This window comes from Mirounga angustirostris, unplaced genomic scaffold, assembly GCF_029215605.1.
Source record: "Mirounga angustirostris isolate CCGP_5_RB_7025 unplaced genomic scaffold, mMirAng1.0.hap1 SCAF_4, whole genome shotgun sequence".
NCBI lineage: Eukaryota > Metazoa > Chordata > Mammalia > Carnivora > Phocidae > Mirounga > Mirounga angustirostris.
The window spans coordinates 152,230,400-152,249,323 of record NW_026991712.1 but is presented as its reverse complement, the minus strand read 5'-3'; the positions used below and the strand labels follow the sequence as shown (position 1 = coordinate 152,249,323).

At 45.6% G+C, this 18,924-nt stretch overlaps 1 protein-coding gene across 1 annotated transcript in view; it reads right to left on the bottom strand.

Annotated features, from left to right (window-relative positions):
- AGBL4 (AGBL carboxypeptidase 4) overlaps nucleotides 1-18,924 on the bottom strand; it is a 1,423,919-nt gene that overhangs the window by 44,831 nt on the left and 1,360,164 nt on the right. The window contains exons 10-11 of the mRNA XM_064589176.1: nucleotides 7,610-7,762; nucleotides 5,031-5,193 (exon numbers count right to left, since the gene is read on the bottom strand). Coding sequence (XP_064445246.1) covers nucleotides 5,031-5,193; nucleotides 7,610-7,762 — 316 coding nt within the window. The remainder of the gene's footprint in view (nucleotides 1-5,030; nucleotides 5,194-7,609; nucleotides 7,763-18,924) is intronic.

Here is an 18,924-nt window from a genome sequence, read left to right as displayed (position 1 = left end):
GTGTTGTTGGAGTGGGGGGTGGGGTGGGAGGGATGGGGTAACTGGGTGATAGACACTGGGGAGGATATGTGCTCTGGTAAGTGCTGTGAATTGTGCAAGACTGTTGAATCTCAGATCTGTACCTCTGAAACAAATAATGCAATATATGTTAAGAAAAAAAAAAGAAGAAGAAGAAGGTAGCAGGAGGGGAAGAATGAAGGGGGGGAAATCGGAGGGGTAGACGAACCATGAGAGACGATGGACTCTGAAAAACAAACAGGGTTCTAGAGGGGAGGGGGGTGGGAGGATGGGTTAGCCTGGTGATGGGTATTGAGGAGGGCACATTCTGCATGGAGCACTGGGTGTTCTGCACAAACAATGAATCATGGAACACCTCATCTAAAACTAATGACGTAATGTATGGGGATTAACATAAGAATAAAAAAAAAAAAAGTCACGAGTCTTCCTTCCAGAAAATGAACTGTGCATCTTTACTCACAGTTTTGTATAAACTGTAGAGAGTTCATAGGCTCTTCTTGAAGCCTATCCAGAAGCCCCTCAGTTAAGAGCCCCTTAAATAAAAGAATGAAAGTAGCTACGGGCTTAGCTTGATCGGCTGTCTAAGACACCTTTGTATTGATTTTCCCTATTAGACTGAACACTTACGCTCACGGGATCACTCCATCTTCAGACTCACCAAACAACAGAATTGTGGATTCTTGATTTTATAAATTCATCTAAGCATGGGATTATAAAATTTTAGAATTCAGAATCAGAAAAAATCTTAGACTATCAGAGCCAGACGGGACCACAGTAGAGATCAAGTCCACCCATGATGTCATTCTACGGCTCTGACAGGTTGAAGTATCAGACACCGAGGCTAAGAAAAAGCAGGGCTTGCTCAGGGTTCCCTTAGTAATGGTGGTAGAGTCAGCATTCAAATCCCGGATGCTGGCTTCTGAGCCAGATGATCAGGTTAAAGACTCACCCAATAAGAGGAAAGCTATGCAGTCCTTATGGGGGTGAGAAAAGTCGGGGCAGAAGGAACATCTGTGGAGTACGTATCATGTGCCAGGCAGTGCCTGTGGATTGGAGATACACGGCATCATTTCACTCTCGCAAGAACCTTGCAGACTGTTATCACTATTTTTATCTTACAAATGGGGAAATAAGTGCAGAGTGGTGAGATAGGCAGCCCAAGGTCACACAGTGAGGGAGGCATCAGTGACTGTGTCCGTTGTTGCATTTCCCTGATGGAGTGGAGAAGGAAAGTTGGAGAACAAGCCCCTGATAATGTTTAGTTGGTGCTTTTCCAGGGAGAAAAATTAAACTGACAGATACATATGTTCTGGTGGGCGGAGAGGTGGACGCTACTGTGGGCCCGGGTGCAATATCCCTCAGAATTCCCTCCTCCCCGAGCCCTTCACTGGCCTTACTCTCACCCAGCGTGCCCTGGATAACTAACGTGTCCTCCGCGTACCCCAACGCGAGAAGGGCTGCTCTGGGGGGCAGATGTGAAAACCCCACCATGGGAACTACACACCCCCACTCCGAGAGCCAGTTGGTGCTGTGAGGCCAAGGCCCTCCGTTGTGACTCTACTGAGACCCTTTGTCCCATGAACCCTACCAACAGGGCCATGGCCTCTTGTTCTAACAGCCCCTTCTTCACACAAATGTAGGTCCTCATTCATGGTCACATACACCTTTTGGATGTTTTAACCGGCAGTCACTTAATATTGAAAGCTGATGGTGCCGACTCACATACATTATTTCATTTTAACTCCTTGCAACTCAGTGAGGTTTAGTGCTATGTCCTCCCATTACAGATGAGGCCACTGAGGTCCACTCAGAGACGAAACTTGCCCAAGGTGACACATCTAGCAAGTGGCTGAGCCAGCATTCAAACCCAGATTTGTTTCAGTTGAAAGTCTGCTCTTTGCTCAATGCCCCATTTTTCGTGACTGTCTCTATTTAATTCCCATAGCAGGGATTAGGAGAGCGAAGGTTCATGGTCCCTCTATGAAGGGGACGGGCTCACCTTGTGGAGGGTACAGGGCTTGCTGAAGGGCACTCTCTGGGATGATGCTGGTGCTGTCATCACAGTCCAGGTCTGGAGTCTTCCTCCCAGACCATACTGCCATCTCCATCAGACCATGTAATTTCTCTCTGTGACTGGGACGCAGAGCCAGCAGCCAACAAAGATCAAAATCTGTCTGCCTCAAGTCTCCCTCTATTATGAGAGGAAACATGCATTTCAAACAAGAACAAGGTTAAGTCACTGTCATGCGGTGAACGGGCCTGGCCTCCCTGGGGCAAATCCTGGTTCCTCCTCTTCTCTCCAGGTGATGGAACAAGGCAGGGCAGCTCCGATGGCATTCTGGTCTGCTCAGCTTGTGCGCCGCGTGCACCACCTCACTGTCCACTCTGGACTCCTTCCCATCACTAGCTCCTGCTCCCCACTGACACCCCATCCCATCACTTACCAAATCCACATGTATGGAGTTCCCTGTTCTATAGACTCCCCAGCAGCCCCCAGGTTTAGGCCTGACTCATCTCCCCCTGGATCATCAGAACAGCCTCCTATGAGTGTCCTTGTCCACAGTCTTGCCCCCTCTAATCTGTCCTTCCCACTGCGGCCAGAGAGGCTTTCCACCACCGTGTGAAACCCTTCTATTGCTCTCCATTGCCTTCATGTTCAAGTTCAAATTCCTCACAGCCTGCCACTTCAATGTCATCTCCTGCATCCAAAGTCCTTCAGCCATTCAGGACCACTTCCTACCTCCTGCACACCTTCTTTCCTCTGCTCTGTCTTCCATGTCCTTCCTCCCCTCTGTCTGCCACGTCTTCCCTCCAGTAATCCACCCCAACCCAATCTGGCTAATTTCTCCTCAATCTTAAAAACTCAGCTTAGATGTCACTTCCACTGGGAAGCCTTCCTTGACCTCCCAAAATTATGCTTGAGTCTCCTCTTACCCTCCATACGAAGACATTTTTGTCTTTAGCATGTTCACTGCTACAACCACCGAGCCTAGAACTTACCCTGGCTTATGGCAGACAGTCATACGGATTTGTCACAGGGAAGTTTCCCATGATGCTCTGGAACTCCTCTACTACGGAACCTACCATACCTATTAGAATTGCCTCTTTCCTTTTCTGTCTCCCCAAGTAGACCGAGAGCTCTGTGAGTCGGGACCATGGCTTTTTGTTGAGTATTTTACCCTGGGTGCCTTGTAGGATTCCTGGCACGTATTGACAGTGTGTTTATTTTGATGAATGTGGACTGGGAGTTGAGGAGGAAATCTGGGCCTAGGCCAAGGGAGGGGCATTCTACGAAGAAACGCATTTACTTCCAACACAAAAGTGGGTGAGGTGCTAAGAAAGCACCTCTGACATCAGATACCAACCACAGACTAAGTGCAGGTCTTCTCTGGAGGGACCTATGGCCCTATGTGAATAAACATGTGGGATCCCCTCTGGTGTGCATGCTCAAATGCTTCTTCCAGGCAACTCCCTCAACATTAGGGGAGAGCAAAGCAGGTGCAGTGTGGAGTGCCACCCATCGGTGTATGCAGGTCCCAGAGAAGTCATGGCCATGCATCAAGTGTCGGGGACAGGGGAGGGACAGTGTGGCACATAGAGGTGGCCAGGGTCCTCTGCCTCACAGCAGAGCCTACTCCCTTGGCCTTGCTAGGCCAAGTAGTTATTAAAGCAGATTTCAAGATGACTGTCTCAGGCTTGGTGACTGGAGGGAGGGGGACTCTCAGATCTTATCACGATCTCTTCAATGTTCTGCTGGATCTGGAACACTGCTCTAACACCTGGTCTACCTATGCTCACCCTTCTGTTGGGGGCCATCACCCTGCCTCCAGGTACTCAGCAAAGTAACTGGACCCCCAGAACCACCAGGCTGCAACTGACTGGGTGGACTAGTCTGGAGTCATGGCCCCACCAGAAGGGAGGTTTTCCTGTACAGAGTATGGCAGGAATTCCAGAAACACTTACCAAGGTTGAAAAAGGCTAAAAGGAACACTTCTACTTCTGGGGAGAGAGAATATATATATATAGAGAGAGAGAGAAAGAAAGAGAGAGAGAGAGTTAATATCATCCATTTCCTTTCTCCTCCATCAACTATAATTCTTTCTCTAAGAAAACTCAGTGTTAGGAGAGGAGAAATGGGTCAGTCCAAAACCAAAAGGATAAAGGAACACAAAAACTGTCACAATCTGTCACAATCCTTATGCAATGACCTTGATATTAAAATCAACACCCAGGAAACTAGAATGACTAAATAATCCCTAGAAAGTCAAGCAAGCTAGAAAGTAACCTCCAACTTCATTATAACAAGTGTGGGGGATTTTGGAGAAATTTTATGACGAAGTTAAGAGGAAAAGCAATTTGGTGAAGGAAATGCCAAAGCAGAGAGAAAGATGTACAGAGGATGGGAAGGAAGCCAGGGCAGACAGAGAGGAGGCACAGGGAGAGAAAGAGAGGAGAGGAGGATGGAGAGAAGAGAGAAACCAGGAGGGAGAGGACATAAAAACACAGATAGAGCTAGAAGGAGAGAAGACAAGGGGAGAAAAATGGGTACAAGGAAAACTGGTGAGCAGAGAAGAGAAAGAAGACAAGAGTATAAAAAGATGGGAGGTGAAAAGAGAAGATATAGTTTTACATGTTCAGGGTTAGAAGGAGGAGTCAAGACCACCCAGGTCTTCCTCAGCAACCCGAGGGATGGTCCTCCAGCCTGTGTGCTTATATACCTTAGATGGCAGAAGACTCACTCCCTCATGAGGGTGTGGAGGGGAGACAGAGATGGGAGTAGCATAAGGCCATAGCAGAGTCAGCTGCGAAGGGGGGTGTCCATTACAAGGGCAAGGGCCAAACAGGATAATCCAAAGGTGCCACAAGCAGAACAGCCTCCATTCTCACCCCAGAGTGTCAGCCTTCACCGAGCTGGAGACCAGATTCCTGATCTGCCCATTAAATCTTGCCAGACCTGGATACTCCCCGCAGGATGTGGGCTGGCCCAGGGTTGGGGGGACTCGCAAGGATACAGGCTTCCTCAGTGTAGGGCACAGCGGCTGTGGTACCCCCGATGATGTAGCTGTAGAAGGAGACCTCCAGGGTGTAGCAATAGGAAGTGTGGTCCAGTAGCCCACCGAGGAAGCGACGTCCGGTTCCTGCTTTCACAGCATCCCGGTTAAAGGATGTGCTGGACTGGGAAAGACAAAGCAGGGAGGAGAGAATCAGGGCCAGGCACCTGCTGGCTATCAGAGCTTGAGGACATCTTACAACATATCTGGGCCTCAGCTTCCTCATCTGAAAAGTGGGATGTTAATCACACATCACAGGATTATTGTGGGGATTGATGAAATAAACAGAATTAGAAGAAAGTATCCAAATTTGGATAGTAACGGCCATTTAACAAATATTTGTGGGAATCTGAATGGGGACAGATAGAGCAAGGAAAGTAGAGAACAAGGAGCAATGAGACTATGATGATAATAAAAATGAAAATTTGGGCAGGGCTCCCAACTTTATAATGTTGTTTCCCACATGGCATCTCATTTATGCTTCAGAATAACCCCTTGACGAAGATGTTGCAGCTCTGCCCCTCTGGGTGAGACAACGAAGCTCACAGAGATGGAGCAAGCAAGTGATAGAGCAGATTTGAACCGAGGATTGAGTGACTCCAGACACCCCGACACTCCTTCACAATGCTCTCTCTCCATGAGGGGCAGCTGAACTCCAGCCCAACATCACCAGGGGGTAGGGATCATGGCTATTTCTCCACTAGGGTGTTGGCCTCACCCATCGTGGTGGACAGAGAGAGGACAGAAAAAGCAGGTTGGCATCTCAAGGCCTCTGTTCAAAAATATGCGAGAGGTTACGCAACTTGCCTTTTTTGGTTTAGCCTCAGTTTCCTCATCTGTAAAGTGGAGATGATAATAACATCTCTTTCATGGAATTGTGAGGGTGACTCATCTGTGGTTAAAGGGGGCATTCTGTGCTAACCCGTGAAGATCAAAGTAAATAAAGAGACTGTGGTTTTAATAAGAGAATGTGTGTCTTGTGAAGCAGGGTATAAGAGAAGAAGGAAAAGAGGGAGAAAGACAATAGCAAAACAAGGCAGGTATTTAGAGACACATTTAAAGGAAGAGAAATTGTGTGTGTGTGTGTGTGTGTGTGTGTGTGTGTGTGAATTCTGAGATAAAGAAAGGGGTCAGAAAATTAGAATGTCACATCTTGAAGTCCATCCAATGAAATCATTTGAGAGTTGGGTACTGAGGATCAGAGAAGAGGAGAGACAGAGACTGGATGAGGACAGATGACCTCGACCCTAGCCTTGAGCTCTTAAGGTGGCTGCAGTTCAGGAACATCAAGAGGCAAGGCCAGAAATAAAGCTCCTAGACGGAGCCCCTTTTGTTTGCCCCAGGAACCTCACCCCGGGGAGGGTCTCTGAGGCCTGTGGCCCAGCATCTTGGGGAGTGTGGACCAGGAGACCACAGTCTGCTCCGAAATTGCAGTGGTTCAAAAAGCCTGGGGCTGGCCATCCTGTAGATTCCTACAGAAACAAGCGTGGCTGTTTCTACCCGAGATGCAAATGGGGAGCCACCTGCTTTGATTCTGCGGCCAAATGCTGAGTGACTTCGCTGTACATACTAAACTTCTCTGGGCCATACGTGTCTCTTGGGTGAACAAGGAGGAGACTGAGCCAGTTCCTTTCCTGGCCTGGCATTCAAAACTTCTGGGATTCAAAGTGCGTCTTACTTCATGGAGAGATTCATCATCTCCACTCATGTCCAGGCCTGGAACAATGGGCAGGAAGTTTTCAGCTCATCAACTTCAGAAATTGCTATGACCTTTGTGGGACTCTCCCCCTCTGGCCACATGGAAATAACAGGCCTCAGAGATTTAGTATCAAAACAAAGGAAAATGTGCAAAAACTCTCTCCCATGTCCCCACACCACATGCTGATTCTCCTCCTTGTCTTCTCTCCTTGCCCTTTTCCAGTATTGCTTTTTGCTGCAAATTATTCTCACTGCTGAGTCTTCCTCAGCATGTGGGGTAGGTAGTAACAACCAGTCTCTGGGGTCTGCTGAGGTCGTCACTGTCTGCAGACTCCTCTTCCACCTATTACTGCCTTTGTCCCCCCAGGAAGCTATGATGCGGGCAAGGCAGAACATGATCACCCACAAATTACTGACAAAGAAATCGAGACCCAGCAACGGTCACGGAGAGAGAGCATGGTGGGCACATGACCCTCTTCAGCAAGGGGTGAGGCTCCTACTAAAAGAGCTGGAAAGGAGAAAGTAGACCCCAGACCCTGGTGCTGGGGCCAGCGTGTGGTGGGTGCTTGGTGAGTCCCTTCTCTTGCTAATGCTGGGGTCACATCAACTGAACAAATCCCAGCTCCTGAGAAAGACCAGGTGCTGTCTTTTCCAAGATTCTCCCCCCTGACTGGTGAGGAGCTGCTTGAGGACATGGGCATAGCTTGTTCACCTCTATCTTTATCACCCACACAGAGCTTGGCATGGAGCTGGTGTTCTGAGAATGTTAAACCGACTGAGCTGAGTGAAGAGGAAAGGGAGGGAGCTGGGTGGGGGCTGCTGAGAGAGAACTCTTGACCTACGTAGGAGAAATCCTCAGCATTCTGGCAGAGGAGCTTGGGGAAAATGGCCTGCCTCTGGAATCGTTCCTCATCTTCAAAGATGTTGCCGTACATGAAGCCATTCATCATGGTGGAGTGGGCATGGATGTCAATATAAAACTCCAGGCTTGTTTTCTGTTGAGAGAAAGGATGACAAATTAGAAGTCTGGGGTCACAGAGCTTGCCTTAAAGGACCAGACGTTAAACGTGGTGTGCACGCTTCCTTCCGAGCTGTGCCTACGTGTCAGTGGATTTATCACTCATCTGCAGTGTAATTGGAGGGGGTGAGACTTGTGAACATCAATTCCCCCTCACTTTTAACACCATCTGCCCTGGGGGTCTGAGAGCACTACCTTTGGCAGCCCTCTTCAGAGTTCTGAAGTGGTGAGGGTCTTGTTGGCTTAAGTCGGACGTTGCTTACCCAGAACAGTTGATACATTCATGACTAAAGGCACTAGCAGACTCTGTTTTTCTGATTAATGAGAAATACCTTCAGGTAACACAACTGTATTTATATTGGACCTGCTTGTGGTTTGGGTCCGACTGGGCCATTTCTAGCTGAGGCAGCCTAGGGGAGATCGTGGCCCTACAAAGAGTCTCAGCTTTTGTATTTGACAAATGGGTTATTTTCATTCCAACCTCAGAGAGTTATAGTGGGAACCAAGCACTGCAATGATAATTACTATCATTTACTGAATATTTGAATGCATGCCAAGCACAATTCTGAGAGTTTTACATGTGACATATTAATTCTTTTATTTAACCTCATTTCATGTTGCCACACCTGCTCCCCAATAATATATAAATTGGGCATGGAAAAAATAGTACACATTATACCTTGTACTCTGTAAAGATGATTTTGACCAGTCTTTCTCTGCTCTCTACTTACACATATTTGAGGCATTCCCTACCCTGATATGGTATTATTTGCGAACATTCCCATCTACGAGTTCCCTGAAGGTAGGGAGATGTCTGTAAAGAGTCCAGTGGCTGGACATGAAGGGCGCTCAGGAGCTGCATGCAGAATGACTGGACCAATGACTCCAGAGAGACTGTCCAGATACCAGAATGTACTGGCAAGAATCGGGGAAGTTTTTGGCCCATAGATCTTCAATGTCCCTTAAATCTGACCTTCTCTTCCTATATATCAGCCCAGTGTATACCTCACAGTCCTTTCTGAGAGTGACAGAGGCTCCAAGTGTGAGAGAAACTTGTCTAGCTTGGCATAACTGAGACTGAAACCCAGGTCGCCTGACCCCTGGCACAGTTAACTTCTCACCATCAACGGGTCAACTCTAGAAATGGCCAAGGCAAAACCTGGCCACCTTTCCATCCCCTTTCTAGCATGTGTTCCTGGGAAAGAAAGAAAGTCTGTGCTTGGAAGGATTCTTCCTCCTTGGGACACTTTCAAATGAAGTTAAAACCAAATGAAAACTGTGTTCCTTCTAGAATGTGGGTCTGATGACTGTCACTTCATTTGCCTCTGAGTTGGAGTGAAAAATTATGTCTTGCCGAACTCCCAACTCTCTGGGTAGCATAAGCTGTCTTTGGAGAGACACAAGATGCAGTGTGCTGTGTGATATTAAACTCATCATTTTCAGCTTTGGAGGTGGAATACACAATGATTCAACAGGAGCCCTATAAAAGTCATCTTCACAATTTTATTTTCTTCAATTGTCTGTCTTTTCCTCGGAGCGTTTGATGAACTGCCGAGGAGAGGAGGAGGCAGAGAGATGACTTAAGAAATGTGTACGGAAAAGCTGCAGTTTCTATCTCTGGACATGGGCTGGAGAGGGCCTTGGAAGTCAGCGGCTCTGACCTCTTCGGGCTCGGCCTGGCCCTGTGCTGGAAAAGGGGGGCGCTGTTTGTTGATTTGCTGGTTCTTCTGATAACACATTCTGAAGTGGCTTCCGCTGCCCTATCCTGACACCTGGCACCTAACATGATTTCACTTTAAATAACCAGCAAATTATATTGATTGATTTATATGGTTCAAAAGTCAAAAAGATATGAAAGGATATATAGGGAGAAACCTCTCTATCACCCCTGCGAATCTCCAGGCACCTGGTTTCACTCCCCAGAGGCAACTCATGTTATCAGGTTCTCCTGCATCCTTCCAGAGATACTTTAACACAAACAAGTAAATATCCATCCCCCACCCAACCCCGCCGTTCCAGGAAACACAAATGGGGGCACACGGAACACACTATTCAAATCGGCTTTTTTTCTCCTAACATGTCTTGGAGGTAATTTTTTCTCAGTGCATAAACAGTTACTTCATTCTTTTTAATAGCCATATATAAACTATTCAGCCAGTCTCCTATTGGCAGACATTTAAGTGATTTCCAACCTTTTCCTGTTACCAACAATGTCTTAGTGACTGACTCTGAATATATGCATTTCACACATATATAATTATACGTAGGATAAATTTCAAGAAGCAGAATTTCTGGGTCCCCTGTGCATTTGCAATTCGATCAATACTCACAGACTGACCTCTTCAGAAAGACCACTTTATATTTCTAGCAAAATATTACAATGTCTCTTTTGCAATTAACTTGACAACACGGGTGGAGTGAAACTTTCTGGTATTTGCCAATTTGGTGGGAGGGTGAAAAAAGATACCTAAGATTAGTTTTTTGTTTGTTTTGTTTTAAGTAGGCTCCACACCCAGTATGGAGCCCAATGTGGGGCTTGAACTCACGGTCCTGAGATCAAGACCTGAGCTGAGATCAAGAGTCAGATGCTTAGCCAACTGAGCCACCCAGGCATCCCTAAGATTAGTTTTAATCTGAATTTCTCTTAGTATAATTCTCTTTTATTACTTGGTTAAGTTTAGGCTTTTCATACATTTAAGAACTATTTGCATTTTGTTTTCTACGAATTGTGTTAATTTCATCTGCCCATTTTGAAAGCTGGAGTGTGTTAGTCTTTATGTGCAGTACAAAAATATTTTTGCTCAGCTTGTCATTGTTTTTTGACTTCTACTAGTACTTTTTTCCATCCAGAAATTTCTAAATGCTAATTTTTTATACAGACTTATCAATCTTTCCTTTTGTGGTTTCTGGGTCGAAATCCTTCATTGTTTCTTCTATTACTTTCATTGTTTCACTTTTTACCTTTAAATATTCCATTTCAATTTTAATTTACATGAACCTAGGTTGTGAGGTAAGGATTGTACTTTACTGTCCCACACTATTTATGAAATTGTACATCTTTTCCCCCACGGACTTGAAAAGTCATCTTTACCATACACATTTTTTGTATGTATTTGGGTTTGTTTTTGGACTTTTAATTCTGTTCTAGTCATTTATCTATTCATGTGTCAGTACTACACAGTTTTAATTATGTTAAGTTTATAATGTATCTTGTTTCATTTTATACTTTTAAGTGTAGTTAACATCTGTCACCATTTCTACTCTCTTACAATCCCATTGACTATATTCCCTATGCCGTACCTTTCCTCCTCGTGACTTACTCATTCCATAACTGGAAGCCTGTACCTCCAACCTCCCCTTCCCTCATTTTGCTCATCCCCTGCCCCTGGCAACCACCAGTTTGTTCTCTATATTTATGGGTCTGCTTCTGGTTTTTTGTTTACTTGTTTTGATTTTTAGATTCCACATATAAAGGAAGATCGTATGGTATTTGTCTCTATCTGACTTATTTATTTCATTTAGCATAATGCCCTCTAGGTCCACCCACATTATCACAAATACCAAGACTCATTCCTTTTTATGGCTGAGTAATATTATAGCTATACATATTTATACCAATCTTTATCCATTCATTTATCAACGGATACTTGGGCTACTTCCATATGTTGGCTATTGTAAATAATGCTGCCATAAATATAGGTGTGCATATATCTTTTCAAATTAGTGTTTTATGATGCATTTTAATATTTGAAAGGCTATTATCACCTCATTATGCCTCTTTTCCCAAATTTTCCTGTACTGTCTTATGTATTTTTCTATATGATCTTTATAATTAGCTTTTTAACTTTCTTTCTCCCCTAACCCCTGTCAATATTCTCAATAACCATATTAGACTTTTGTATTACCATAGGAAGAATCAATTCTTATGACTTGGAGCCTTCCAAGCCAAGAATATGTTTTGACTTTCCATTTATTCAAATTTTCTCTTGGGTACAGCAGGAAAATTTAAAAAGTTTTTGGTTTTGTTTTCATATAGACCATGAATGTTTCTTTTTGAGGCCAAGGCAGTTTCTTGCTGATGTAAATGTGATGCTTTCTTCCATTAACTCTTCTAACTAATGGTTCTTTAAATATAAAGGCTCTTGTTCTTTTTTTTTAAGTTTCTTTATTTTTTTATAATCTCTACACGCAACATGGGGCTCAAACTCACAACTTTGAGATCGAGAGTTGCATGCACCTCCAACGGAGTCATCCAGGCACCCCTAAAGGCTCTTGTTCTTGACATAATAATTTGTACCCAATACTTCGCTAATTCCATTATTATTTGTAATAATTTATCATTTGATTTTCTTGGATTTTCATTTGCTTATTCAACAAATAATCACTGAGTGCCTATGATGTGTCAGATAGTGTTCTAGGCATTGGGTATGCACCAGGGAGTGTGCTGGGTACTAGGGATAGAGCAGTGAACACAACAGAAAGTTCCTGAGCTCAAAGAGTTTATATTCTATGAGGAGAGAAAGGGAATAAACAAATCAATTAATAAATACAAGGTGTCAGGAGGCATTAGTGCCGTGGAGACAAATAAAGTAAAGAAGTGGGATAGAAAAAACTAATGATGTAATGTATGGTGATTAACCCAACATAATAAAATTTAAAAAAAAATAATAGAGGGTTCTGGAAAACCAGCAGCATGAATGGAGGAGGAGAGTTACTCTTGAGTCTATCAGTTGGAAGAGTCTTCCAGGTGGAAAAGTAAATGCAACAGTGACATGCACTGGGCATGTTTCAGGAACAGCAAGGAGGTCAGGATGCCTGGAAAGAAGGAGTGAAGAAAGGGGTTTGTAAACTTACCACCTGTACATACTACTTCTATCTCCTGCCTGCCCCCTTCCCAGTTTTTCACCTAATTTCTTTTGCATGTCTAACCACATCAGGTAGTACTTCCAAAACAACATTAAAGGATTAGTTTCTAAGACCCCTTCCCACTCTGAGGTTCTTGGGGCTGGAGCTGGAGTTAAAAACAGTCTAGTATATTTACCTGGATAGGGCCTAAGTTCTTTTTCTTTTTCACTACACATGCCCTGCACTTTGCAGGGAATCCCGAAGACCACAAATACTAATTCCAACAACATCCTTATTGTGGTTTGTACCTAACCTGGCTTCATGGACCTGTGTGGGCCCAGTAAGAAAGCAGGAGGAGGGGTTCTAATTCTGGTTCTAACGTTGACCCAGTCTGTGACCATGGAGAGGTGGCAACTCTTCACTCTGCCTCAGTAGCCTTATTTTAAAAGTGGTTCTTTGATTCTTGCTTGGGTCTTGGTATCAGTACTTGTTGCTCTACACCTAATCTGGCTAAGTATGTCTGTGTGTCTGTAAGCTCTTCGAGGACGGGGACCATGTCTGATCCAAGTCCCGTCATCTTTACTCGTGCAACTACAATGCTTCTTCCCCAGTTTCCTCGCTGCTCTAGAGTGATATTTTTAAATGCAAACAAATCATGTCACTTCCCTAGTTAAAACTGTTCTGTATTTCTCGACTGCTCACAGGATAGAGTGCAAGCCCCTTCACATATTTTGAAAGGCCCTGCGTGATCTGGTCCCTGCCCCATCTAGTCTCGGCTCATGCCCTTTCTGGTCTGACGCTGGGCACTCCAGCCCCGTGGAAGCACCCGCGGTACACAGACCTGCTATGCTCATGACTTCTGTCTCCACGTTTACACACCATAAATATCTCCTCTGCCTGGAATACGTTTTCTCTTGATCTGGCTAACTTTGATGCAAGCTTCACACGTAAGGCAGAAACTGAGTGGATGCTCACCAGTTTCACTCCCTTTCCCTGGACCGTGGAAGACATTACCCCCTCTCCCTTGCTATTTGGCTGGGGTCTAATGGGATTCAGCAGTGGTGACACCTGCCGCTTCCGGGACTGACCATAACACTCAGACACAGTCACTCACATTCTCTCTTGCTCTTGTGCATGGAAGCTACATGTAAAAACAACGGTATCATAAGAAGGAAGAAGCCTGTGTCCCTGAGTCAACACTGGGAGGAAAATGGCCAGGAAAGCCTCTTGCCCCGGGTCGGACTGTGATGAAACCTTTACTGTACTAAGCTGCTGAAATTTGGGGATTGTTTGTTATAGCAGCTAATATTATTCATCTGACTAGTATAAAAAAAATCTCCATTCAAATAGCCTCTTTTACTCCTCAGGATGAGGTACCAGCCTCCTCTGTGCTCTCATAATTTAAGGCACAGCCCTCTGTCTCATGGCACTTACCACATGGCATATAAAGGCTTTGTTTATCCCCATTTCCCTTTAAAATGGGAGTTGTTTCAGGGCAAGGGCCATACATTATTGATTTTTTAAATCCGTAGGACCAGAGCAAGGCCTGGTGTGTGGTAGGTTATCATTCAAGCTCTGGCAGAGGAATGAAGAGGAAAGAAAGTGATGGAAGAATGAGTGAATGATAGGAACAAACAGACGCGGCCGAGGTTTTCCCCGGCAGTCAAATGAGGTACCTTTCCGAGGCCAGTCAGTCAGAGCAAAGGAGTGTGTCGCTAATGCGGGACCCTTCCTTACCATTTAGGACGGAGATTAGACGGGGAAAGAGAGCATCTCTGTTCTTTCCTTCCAAACTTAAGAACCTTAATTAAAACCAGGTGATGAAGGGCTGTCCCCTTGAAAGTAGCCAACAGCTCATCCTGCTATCAGGGGCCTAAAGAGTAAATTAAAATCAGTGCCAATAAAATTAAAGCTACCTTAGGGCATAGTTGCAACATAATTTAGCGTGGAGTTTGCTTCCTCCTAGACACCAGGGAGGAAATGGGTTTTTCTTTTTTTTTCCTACATGCTTCACCTCAGTTTGGTGCTGTGAGGTGGGGCTGACTCCTTCACATCGGGACAGCCCTTCAGGGTTCATCACGTGTTCGATCCAGAGAAAGAAGGGAGATCTGACCCAGGCAGGGCAGGGGGGCTGAGCCCAGGTTTGGCGAGCAGAAAGCAGCTGAAGCTTAGGCAGGCATAAGCACCAGTCCAGAGGGCGAGCTGCTTTGTCCCTCCTCCTTACAGAGGAGGGGCCTGAGGCTCCAGAGCACCAGTAGCCTGCCCAGCCTTATGGTGCAGGAAGTGGCAGAGCTGGGGCCCACGTCTCTCTGGTTGCAAGACCCCGCGCCCTGCATCCTGCTGTGCTCTCAGGGGCTTACGGTCTAGCAAGGCAATCGCCCTGATCTGAGGATTGCAAGACCTAGGCAGTTTCCTTCATCTCTGAGCTGAGGAGGTCTGGGGACTGATCCCAGCAGGCTTAGCCTCTCAAACTCAAACTCTCAAAGAGCACTGGATGGGGTAAGGGGAGGAGCAAGGAGCCTTAGAAAACTTCCAGACAGCTCCCCCACTGAGATGTACCCCAGGAAACTGTCTCCCATGGCCCTCAGGCAAAAAAGCCCCAACTCTAATCTTTATTATCAACTAAAATATCTCCCTGTGTGTTTTTTTTTTAAGAAAAGTAGAAAAAGTAGAAAAGAAAAGTAGAAAAAAAGCAGCACAATAAATAAGAGGCTAAAGGAAAAAGAAAAAGTTAAAGTAGATGTTTATGGAAGTCAGGGTGCATGTCCTAAGGCAGGAAGAATCATTTTTCAGAAAAACTGAGAACTCTTCCTTTAAAAACAACTGAGCAAATGAAACAAACAAAACAAAGTCAACGTCCTTTGTCATGCATAATCTAGACCTCTGAAGTGGCACAGTTAAGGCTTCTCTGCTCAGGAACGCCCTGGATATGGCTGAACACAACTTCTGGTCACAAAGGATGTAATGAATCAATGGGGACAAGAAGAGGAGCAACCACATAGGAAACCCAGATAGCTAGCCTAGGGAACTGGGGGCGATGGGCTATGGGCACTTTTTCTCCTGCCTTCCTCATTTTATGCTCCAGTCTTACCTGCAACTTCCAGACCACCTGCAGCTTCCCCTGCACACATGTCCTACTCTGCGCTTCTTGCCTGCCATTCCCACAGGTGGAAATGCCTATCCTCCCCATCCCTCTCTCCCCCTGCTAACAGCTTGCTCATCCTTTACTGCTAGGCCTAATGGCCCCTTGTCCAAGAGGCCTTCCTTGACTCTCTCAGGAACAGCAGCTCTCTTTTCTGGACTACCATGATTTTTAAGATATCCTTCTGTTAAAGTATTTATTATCCAGTTCGTTCGTTCATTCATTCATTCATTCATTCATTCATTCATTCATTCATTCAACAAATACTTGCTATGAACTTACTGTTTCTAGGACCCTGGGGGGGTGGACCAAACAGATGTGGTTCCTGCCTTCGAGGAACTGACACGTGGATGGGGATGACAGACCAGGGATGGCAACTAAGCCAGGTGAGCCCAGATTGTAATACACACTAGAAATGCACTAAGGGGAGCCACACGATGGTGAATCACGGAGGCGATGGGGACAGGGTCTACTTTAGATAGTGTAATCAGGAAAGGCCTCTGACATGTGAGCCGAGCCTGGAAGGATGATAAGAATGAGCTGTTCAATGAGGCTGGCAAGAGAATTCTGGGCTAATAAAGACCCAGAAGCAAGGACGAGGGTGACATTTTCAAAGACCAGAGGGAAGGCTCGTTGGCAGGATCATGATAAACACGGCAGGTCAGCCTGGTGAGGTTCATAGGGTACAGCTCACACAGGGCCTTGCAGCCTGGGGTCAAATTTTGGAGCTTATCCTAGGTACAGTGAAAAGTTATTTTAACAGGGAATGTGGTAAAAGGATTCCCTTGCCTGTCGTGGAGATAATGGGCTTTAGGGGCATGAGTGGAAGCCATTGAACAGTTCCCCCCAGAGATCATAGGAGCTTGAATCAGAGTGGGGTGGCCATGATGAAAAGAGAAAGGCAAATTTGAGAAATACTTTGGCCACATCTTCGCAGGACCTGCGCATGGATTGGATGCAGAAAGAATCAAAGATAGATCTGGGCTTCGTGACTTGAGCGACTGAGAGATGGTGGTGCCACAAAGAGAAACAGAGGAGACTGGGGTGGAGACCAATCGGGATGGTGGTAAGGAAATGGGATCCGGTAGGGATCTCTGCAGTTTGCGTGTCCGGGCATGTCAGGTAGGCAGTTACACACATGACCCTGGAGCCCAGGGGAGAGGGCAGCCCTGGAGGCGTGAAGGTAGGCATCGTGGGCACGGAGGTGTCTCTGGAGTCCTCTAAAGCTGAGAGTTTAGGTAGAGGAGGACGTGAAGGAGACTGTAGAGTAGCAGGGAGTAGGAGGAAAAATGGACAGTGTGGTTTCATGAAAACTAGAGCAAAAAAAAAAAAAGTTTTAAGAAGGAGGGAGTTGTTTGTGAAGCCAATAAGGTCTAGGGCCGTGTCTGGTTCACCTCTGTATCCCCAGGGTGTATCATAGAGCCCAGCACACAGTAGGTGCTCAGGGGACATTTGCTGAGTGACTAAATGAATCATAAATGAATGAAGCAGGTATCAGCAGAGGAAGGGGTGTGGCGTAAGGAGTTTCACCCAAGGCGCTATGGGGAAGACAGTAATAACAACTTATGGCTTACCACCTGCCATTCGTTACTCCTCCCACAACCCCCTCAGATGGAAACATTTACAAATGAGGAACCTGACTAATAGAGAGGTTTAAGTAACTTGCAAAGGAACCCCTACGTTACATAGTGGTTAACTGGCAAAACCCACCCTGTCTGGCTCTGCGGTCCATGCTCTTAACCAGGACTTCATCAAAAGCAACTGATATTATGCTGAGCGAAATAAGTCAATCAGAGAAAGACAATTATCATATGGTTTCACTCATATGTGGAATATAAGAAACAGCACAGAGGATCATAGGGGAAGGGAGGGAAAACGGAATGGGAAGTCATCAGAGAGGGAGAAAAACCATGAGAGACTCTTAACACTAGGAAACAAACTGAGGGTTGCTGGAGGGGAGGGGGCCGGGGGATGGGGTAACTGGGTGATGGGCATTAAGGATGGCACGTGATGTGATGAGCACTGGGTGTTATACACAACCGATGAATTATTGAACACTACGTCTGAAACGAATGATGTACTCTATGTTGGCTAGTTGAATTTAAATAAAAATTTTTTTTAAATTAAATTAAAAAAATAAAAAAAAATTTAAAAAAGCAACTGACATTTACTGAGTGCTTCCTGTGTGTGGTCTTGTAATAATTCTAGTAACAATCCTACGAGTTAAGTACTGTTATAATCAGAGGAAGAAAATGAGGCGAAGAGCTTGCAAGTGGCAAGGTTGAGATTCAAACCCAAGTCTTTCTGACCTAGGGCTAAGCTCTTCATCTCTAAGCTATTCAGAACCTCCCAGCCTCTGCATCTGTGGCCTCTTTGGCCTTAGCAGAGTAAACTTCAGGACAAAGGAAATTTGTGAGAGTCATGCATAGGTGTAGGGAAAAAGCACCAGTAGCAAGATGAGGAGTGAAAACATTTTCCTACTTCCAGTTTGTCTCTCGTAATCCTCCTCTACTTAGAAGTGAAAAGTAAGATCTGCATGTAAATAAAGGCATTTCTGCATCTCCTCCTAATGACCCAGGAGGAGCTGGGTCTGGCCTGGCAGGAGGGAGCCTTCCCCTACTGCTACCTCCTCCTTCACCTCTGCCCTAAAAAAGGGAGAGAGACCAGAGGCTCAGCACAGGAGGTCTGGGTTCATAACAGACCTTCCCAGGGCAAAAGAAGAACTCCTGATCTGTCTCTTGCTCCCCATAGCAGTGACTGATGGACCCAACATTGACCATGACAATGACAGTGATGACAGAAGAAGGGTACTCGTGGAGTAGGGTGGTTTTGGTTTCAGCAGACTTGGCTTCAAGTGTCAGCTTAGCCATGGGTGAGCTTTAGGACCTATGGAAGTTACTTTCCTTCTCTGAGCCTCAGTTTCCTTGACTCAAAAGTGGGGATAATAATCTCAACCTCACAGGATAGTCAGGAAGTACCTGGTTTTGTGCCTAGCAAAATGTCTGGCAGTTTATACACTTTGAATACACTTTTTCCAATCACACAGTGATGCTATGTGGAGGCGCTGTGCTTGGCACCATGGGGATGGACCTCCTTGAGCTCATAACCTTGCAAGGAAGATGGACATTTTAAAGCTAACTGTGTGCAACAGA